This window comes from Propithecus coquereli, unplaced genomic scaffold (assembly GCF_000956105.1).
Source record: "Propithecus coquereli isolate 6110/MARCELLA unplaced genomic scaffold, Pcoq_1.0 Scaffold193, whole genome shotgun sequence".
NCBI classification, from domain to species: Eukaryota; Metazoa; Chordata; class Mammalia; order Primates; family Indriidae; genus Propithecus; species Propithecus coquereli.
Window position 1 is genome coordinate 565,085 of NW_012144190.1, and position 7,319 is coordinate 572,403.

The 7,319-nt window shown below is 48.2% G+C and overlaps 1 protein-coding gene across 3 annotated transcripts in view; it reads right to left on the reverse strand.

The window, feature by feature from the left end:
• Positions 1–3,020: 3,020 nt before the first annotated feature.
• Positions 3,021–7,319, reverse strand: part of HSPBP1 (HSPA (heat shock 70kDa) binding protein, cytoplasmic cochaperone 1) — a 20,358-nt gene continuing 16,059 nt past the window's right edge. Inside the window, exons 5-8 of one of the 3 annotated variants that reach the window (XM_012643199.1) lie at positions 5,761–5,916; positions 5,509–5,605; positions 4,947–5,058; positions 3,021–3,476 (exon numbers count right to left, since the gene is read on the reverse strand). In XM_012643199.1, the coding sequence (XP_012498653.1) occupies positions 3,402–3,476; positions 4,947–5,058; positions 5,509–5,605; positions 5,761–5,916 (440 nt within the window). In that variant the 3' untranslated portion in view covers positions 3,021–3,401. The remainder of the gene's footprint in view (positions 3,477–4,946; positions 5,059–5,508; positions 5,606–5,760; positions 5,917–7,319) is intronic. The other 2 variants (XM_012643198.1, XM_012643200.1) reach the window with 2 other exon arrangements.

Sequence of the window (7,319 nt, forward strand, 5' to 3'; positions counted from 1 at the left end):
GAGTCTCACTCTTTTGCCTGGGCTAGAGTGCCGTGGCGTCAGCCTAGCTCACAGCAACCTCAAACTCCTGGGCTCAAGCTATCCTCCTGCCTCAGCCTCCCGAGTAGCTGGGACTACAGGCATGCGCCACCATGACCGGCTAATTTTTTCTATATATTTTTAGTTGTCCGATTAATTTGTTTCTATTTTTAGTAGAGACGGGGTCTCGCTCTTGCTCAGGCTGGTCTCGAACTCCTGAGCTCAAACAATCCGCCCGCCTCGGCCTCCCAGAGTGCTAGGATTACAGGCGTGAGCCACCGCGCCCGGCCTGACTTTTACTTTTTTTAACCTGCAGACTGACCTTCATTCAGGGACATTTTCTTGAATTATATATTCAAGTATATTTTCCTGTTCTAGTTTTTCGTTCTTTCAAGGATGCCAGTCATGCATTGTCCTTCACATCTATTAGCTTCTCTTTCATTGCTTTAATCTCTGTCATCACCAGCATTCACCGGTTAACACTTGTCAATGATTCGACTTTTCTGCCATGTTTCTTGTGGTCCGGGCTATTTCTAGTCTATTTGTTGCACTTGGTGTTGTTTGGTTACTGTATTGGTTAGCTATTCTGCATGACAGACAACCTCAGTGGCATGTATCATGTTCACAGCTTGGAGTCGCAGGTGTAAAGACTGATTAGACTGGTTCCTGCTCCCCATATCGCTCATGCACCATTGGACTACCCAGGGCACCATCTCATAACGAAAGGCAGGCACATCAGCCCAACTGTGTTAGCACATTTCAAGCCTCTGGTCACTTCACATCTGCCGCTGTCCATTGGTCAAAGCAAGTCACATGGTCAAGCCTGAAGTCAACGGGCAGGTGCATACACTCCACCCACCATGGGGTGGGAAAATATATTTCTCTCATGAAGGTGGAATGGGAGGAAGGGAACATCTGCTGCACAATCTAGTTTACCACAGTCCTCAATGTGTTTCCTTAGGTTTGCTAGTCTTCTTTTCATCTTTGAGATCTTGTTTTAAAATGGACCCAGGTTCCTATTGTTACATAGTTTGAAGCAACTGTGAGTGTATTAGGGATCTCCAGAGAAATAAAATCAATAGGATATATGTAGCTATGTAAAAAGAAATTTATTTTGAGGGATTAGCTCTTGCGGTCATGGAGGTTGAGAGTGCCATGATCTGCTGTCTGCAAGATGGAGGCTCAGGAAAGCTGGTGGTCTATATCCAGTCCAAACCCGAAGGCCTAAGAACCAGGGAGCCAACTGGGTGTAAGTCCCAGTCTGAGTCCAAGGGGCTGAGAATCAGGAGCTCTGTCTGATGTCTGAGGACGGAAGATGGATGTTCCAGCTCAAGAAGAGAGAGCAAATTCACCCTTCCTCTGTCTTTTTGTTCTATTCAGGCCCTCAAAGGATTGGATGAAGCCCACCCACATTGGTGAGGGAAGATCTTCTCTTCCCAATCTACTGATTTAAAAGCTAACCTCTTCCAGAAGCACCCTCACAGACACACTCCAAAATAGCATTTTACCAGCCATCTGGGCATCCCTTAGCCCAGTCAAGTTGACACTGAAAATAAGCCATCGCAGTGAGGCATTTCCTTTTCTTCTGTAGGGATCTTTTGTCTTTTGCCCGACATATGGCTTCCTTGTTTTTTCTCTACAATATGATGGCATAGTTGCCACACTGTTTTAATACATAGGCTCAGGAACTGAAGGGTAGGCAGGTGGCCATATTCAAACACCAAATGGAACCTGGAAAGCTGAGGAAGCCGGTCTGCAAGAAGCTGGGAAGCTGTGGGGGCTTTAAGGACTGTAAGTCTGGGTGTCCACCCTGTCAGAACTCACAGACAGTGATATTGTTTATTCGAATTGAAACCTCTTAAAGTGTATGGTGGGAACATTCATTCCCCATTGTTCACCTTTTCACATGAAGGAACTTCTATTTAGTATCTCTCTACTGGCCTACTTCCGGGAGAAGAGGAATGATTGGATGGGCATTGTAGCTCAGTCCTCCAGCTCTCCTTCCAATCGGAGCCAGGGTGCCCACAGCATGCCTGTGCGCTGGCCTGCTCCCTGCCACCTAAGGGAAGACCTGTGCTTTCCCAGCTGCCTGTGACCAGGAAGTGTCTAATGCTGGGGTAAAGGAACAGCAAGAGCAAAACTACCTTCTCTGATTGCTCTAACGGTAATAAAGGTGATTTTTGATCTCTAGTTCTGAGATCCTGCAGCTACCTCTCAATTTATCCTATATTTTGGAAGAAGGATGAAAAAATTCAACCCAAATCCCAAATCAATTCAAAAGTCCCGGATGTACAGGTACAATCCGCACCAGGAATGAGTCTGGCATCAAATGAGGCTAGGAAACCAGGACACAAGGAAGAGGAGCACACTTTGGAATTAGCCCAGGTTTGAATCCTGGCTGTGTGAACTTAGCCAGGGATTAACCACCCTGGGCGCAGCTTTCTCTCTTGAAAAACGGCATGGGACTCTTTGCTGCAAATGACAAAACTCCCTTTAGCTAAACAGAAAAGAAATTTATTCACGGAGATGACGCAGACTCCCCCAAATCTTTGAGAAAACTGCTGAGTCGTTTTGGTGCTTTGCAGTCAGGAATGAAGCCCACGCCCAACCACAGGCCTGCTCTGGGACACAGAGCGCCTCCACCACCAGCACTGGGCTCAGACACTACTGCCAGAATCTCTGCCTACCCCCTCCAGAAGCCACGTACATCTGCTCCCACCCTGGGCAGAACGGACCGTGGGCTGAGGCCTCCTCTATGGCTACCTCTGACAGCCAGACCAGTGGTGGGTTCTGATTGGTGGAGGACCTGCCTAAGAGGGGGTTCTGATTGGTGGAGCTTAAGTCACATGACCACTGCAAGGGAAGCTGGGAGAGAAAATGGCTTCTACCTTAGAGAGGCTCAACCCTAAGGGAATTCAGGATGCCAGGTGGCCAAAAAAGACATATGCCCCCACACTCTCAGGAAAGGCCAGGAAGATTAAAGGAGACAACGGCTCTGTGGATGATAAAAAGCAACACTTTTTTTATTCCTCTAGTGACTCTCCAAGTCCCTTAAGCTCATGTCCCTCCCACCCTCCCCCACGCACCCTCTAGAGGAGGGGACAAAGGCGGCAGTGAAGGAGGAAGAAGAGAAACACCTTTATTGGAAGAGTAGTGTGGACATGAAAAGGGATAAGAGTGAGAGAGCAGGGGCTGTGGGGGTCCGAAGGGCTGGTGCCTTTCTCAGCGCCCCCTCCAGGGGGCTGTGCAGAGATGAGCTGACACACCCTGGGCCCAGTCACCAGTGAAGCCCTGTGATCTCTTGGGAGAGGACCTCCTGGGTGGAGAGGGAGGCAGGAGGCTTGGGTTCCCACGGAGCGGGGGACCCAAGAAGCCACCTGGTTTCATCGATCCATGCTGTCATCCGTTGGGCTGGAGAAACATGTCTGTAGCAGCTTTTCACAGAATTCTAGCTCTTCCTAGATTGGGGGAGGGCAGAGTGGGAGCCTTGAGTGCAGAGGCCAGACCCTACTTCCAGTAGTCTTGGCACCCAGAAGTGGCTCCTCTTCCCTCCTGGCTGCCCAACCTTCTCCAGCCACTGCTCAGATCCATGATTCAGTGTTCCTCTTCTCACTGGCATCTGAACTACTGAACTAGAACCTGCCCATGTCACCCCATTGGTCTGTCCTCACATTAGCCCCCTTGGGCTCTTTTTAACTCATAGATAGAGGCCCCTGTCACTCCCTGCTCAAAACCCCTTTCATGGGTACAAACCCTGGAAGCCAAGAAAGAAAGCGAGTGTTGCCCAATTTAAAAAGAAAAAAGAAAGAGGTACTGATAGGTTGAAACACATAAATATAAACGATAACTCCATAGCAAAAAAAAAAAAGGAAACAAAAATGAAAGAAAAACAAGTTGAGAGTAAAATATTTGTGATACATATCATAAATGGCTAACGTACTTAACACTAATAGAACTTTTAAAAAAAATCAATTGCGCCCAGTAGATAAGTGTTGAAAGGATATGAGATAGGCCTCAAGGGTGGGGCCCCCCATCACTTGGCCCAGGGTCTGGCACACCAGAGGCTTAAGGGATGTCTGAGGGATGAAGGCAGGACTCACATGCTCCCCACCTGAAACCACAGAATGACCTACACCCTCCCCGGCTGAAACCCCAGGCCAGAATGGTCCCAAGCTATCCCTGTCCCACAGCTTACAGACACTTATCTTCATGGTTCCTGTGATAATGTCTGGGTGAACAGCTGGGTTTGGGTATCTTGCCTCTCTTGGTCACCCCTACATCCAGTGCCCCTCTGAAAACACTTGACAATGTCCGCAGAGAAATGGACTCAATACAATGGACATCCCAGGAGAGTGGGCACGTTTGCTGGGCTCTGCTTTCCTGGTGCACCAACATCTGGGCAGTATGTACTTCAATGAATGAATCAATTACTTAACAGCTGGTTAACTGAACTATTTGAATATTCAATTAGTTATGATTTATCATTTATTTGTTACTTATCTATTTACTTATCTAATGAGTTATCATTTGTCTCATTTTATCTATTTAATTAAATATCTAATGACTTGTTATGTATCACTTGATATTATCTAATTAATAATTGGTTGTTATTTACCTTTTGTTATTTGTCAATTTAATGAAATATTTAATCATTAATTATTTGAGTGATATGATGGAAATAATTATATTATGTAATTTGGCTAATCATTCAATGATCCCAACGCTTTGCTGTCCCCATCCCCATCACGCTGACATAGCACTGGGCAAGTGGGAGGCATGAAATGTTTGCTGAATGGACCACAAGTAAATGCATAAAAGCCTGAACCAATAGACCCTAGGGTCCCCAATGGCGAGGACAGGCTGGCTCCTCCCACCTCACACCACACCTGGTTCTCCTTGCGCCCCATCCTCTCCCCCAACCACCGCACCTGGTACTCCTCGTGCTGCTGCAGCAGCTGGCAGCGGTGGCGGAGGAGCTCCTCCAGGCCCAGCTCAGGCTCCCGGCACTCACGCACACCCTGTGGGAAGTCTGTCACCAGGCTGCGGGGAAATGAGAGCAACCCCTTAGAACGTCCCTCTATAGCCTCACTGCCAACACGCCTGCTGAACACTGCTGCCCCACACTGGCCCAGGGATGATGATGAGGGTGCTTTTTGGCATGGTGCCTGCCATAGAGTCGACTCTCAGAACCCGCTCGCTCAGTAGCTCCATTCTGTCACTTGTTTAGACAATAATACACTTGCACTGTGGGGGCTGAGGAGCATGTAAGAAAGACTCTCCCCCCCCCCAAGCCACTGTGTCAGCCCGCTACAGGTGAGGAAACTGAGGCTCTGTGATTCCTACTCCTCTCTGGCCCTACATCCTCGTGCCCACAGGGAAATTCCCAACTCCTGAGTCCCTGGGGAGGAGGAGACTGGTGGGCTGATTCCTGAGCCACTCCCACCATGGAGAACCCACCCCAGGCCCCATCCTCTCAGGGCCCTAGCGCACCTGCACAGGGCTCCAAGCACATGCTCGTGGAAAGGGCTGTGTTCTGTCCGCACAAGGGCCACCAGCTGCTGGACCATCCCCATGGAGCACAGGGTCCCTGGGGGAAGGGCTGAGGGGGTCAGAGCAGCAGCCCCACTGGTCTCCTACACCTACACCCTCCCTGGGATGTCTGCTCCCCCCATTTCCCCATGCCTGCACCCTCCCCAGGGCATTGCTTCCCCCACTACTGCCCTCCCTCAGTGGCTGCCCCACCTTTGTGTTCAGGGTGGCCCACAAGCAGGTTCTGCAACAGGAATGCCGACTTGACCTTGAGCTTCTGCACCTGCTGCTGCATGGCCCGCATCAACACGGAGAAGCCGTCCAGGCGGAGGAACTGCAGCAGCCCGGCCTCCTGCTCCCGGACAAGGCCTGGGGTGGGGCAGGGCCTTGAGCTCACTGTCACTACCAGACCACCACCACCATCATCACTATCACCATGTTGTCACCATCAACATCATCACCATCACCACCATCACCGCCATCACCATCAATTTCCACAGACCTGCGCTATACAAGCAGGTCCTCAATCTCCTGGGCTCAAGTAATCCTCCTGCCTCAGTCTCCCGAGTAGCTGGGACAACAGGCATGCACCATGATGCTCTGCTAATTTTTCTATTTTTACTAGAGACGGGGTCTCACTCTTGCTCAGGCTGGTCTTGAACTTCTGGCCTCAAGCAATCCTCCTGCCTCGGCCTCCCAGAGTGCTAGGATTACAGGCATGAATCACCCCACCCAACCTGCATTATCTTTTTTTTTAAGTATGTTTTTGAGATATAACGCACAATCCATACTGTTCACCCTTTTAAGTGTACAATTTAGTGATTCACAACGTTGTGCAACCATCACCACTAACAACTCCAGAACATTTTCATGACCCCTAAAAGAAACTCCATACCCATTAGCAGTTACTCCCAACTTCCACTCCCCCAAAACCCCTGCAACCACAGATCTACTTTCTATCTATCTGGACTTGCCATCCTGGACATTTCATATAAACAGATTCACAAATATGTGATCTTTTGTGTCTGGCTTCCCTCACTTAGCATGTTTACAATGTCCATTCACATTGTAAATTTTTCTTATAATTCTTTCTTTGGTTTTTCTTTTTCTGACATAAAAAGAGCTTAGACATTCACATTGTAAATTGTATCAGTACTTCATTCCTTTTCGTGGCTGAATAATATTCCGTCATATGGATACATCACATTTTTTTAATCCATTCCTCTGTTGATGGGAGCGTTATCTCTTTCTAATTCTCACAACTATCCTAGGGTGGGTGTTCTCAGAATCCCATTTTACAGATGAGGAAACTGAGGCCCAGAGAGCCAGGCTACAGAGCAATGTGTGACTTTTATCTTGAGGACAATGAGAACTCTGGAAGGCCTCAGAGCTGGCCAAGAGCCAGCCTGTGGGTGGCACTTCCAATGAGGCACCAGCTCTTGGGTAAGCTCTAGACCTGTGCTGTCCAGGACGGACAGAAGCTACTTGGAGCCTCTGGCTACTAGTACCTGACATATGGCCAGTGGGAATAAAGAACTAAGTTGTTCATTTCATTTAAGTTCAATACATTTAAGCTCAAAGTAGAAAAGTGAAGCAGTGTAAAATATTTTCCATTAAATACAATTTTGTTGCCTTGGTACAACTATACTTCATGCCCTCCGCTGAAAACTCATCGTCTAAATTGAGAAGTGCTTTATTTGTAAAATGCACAGTAGGTTTTGAAGACATAGGACAAAAAGACATAAAGTATGTCATTAATATTCCGTACTAAA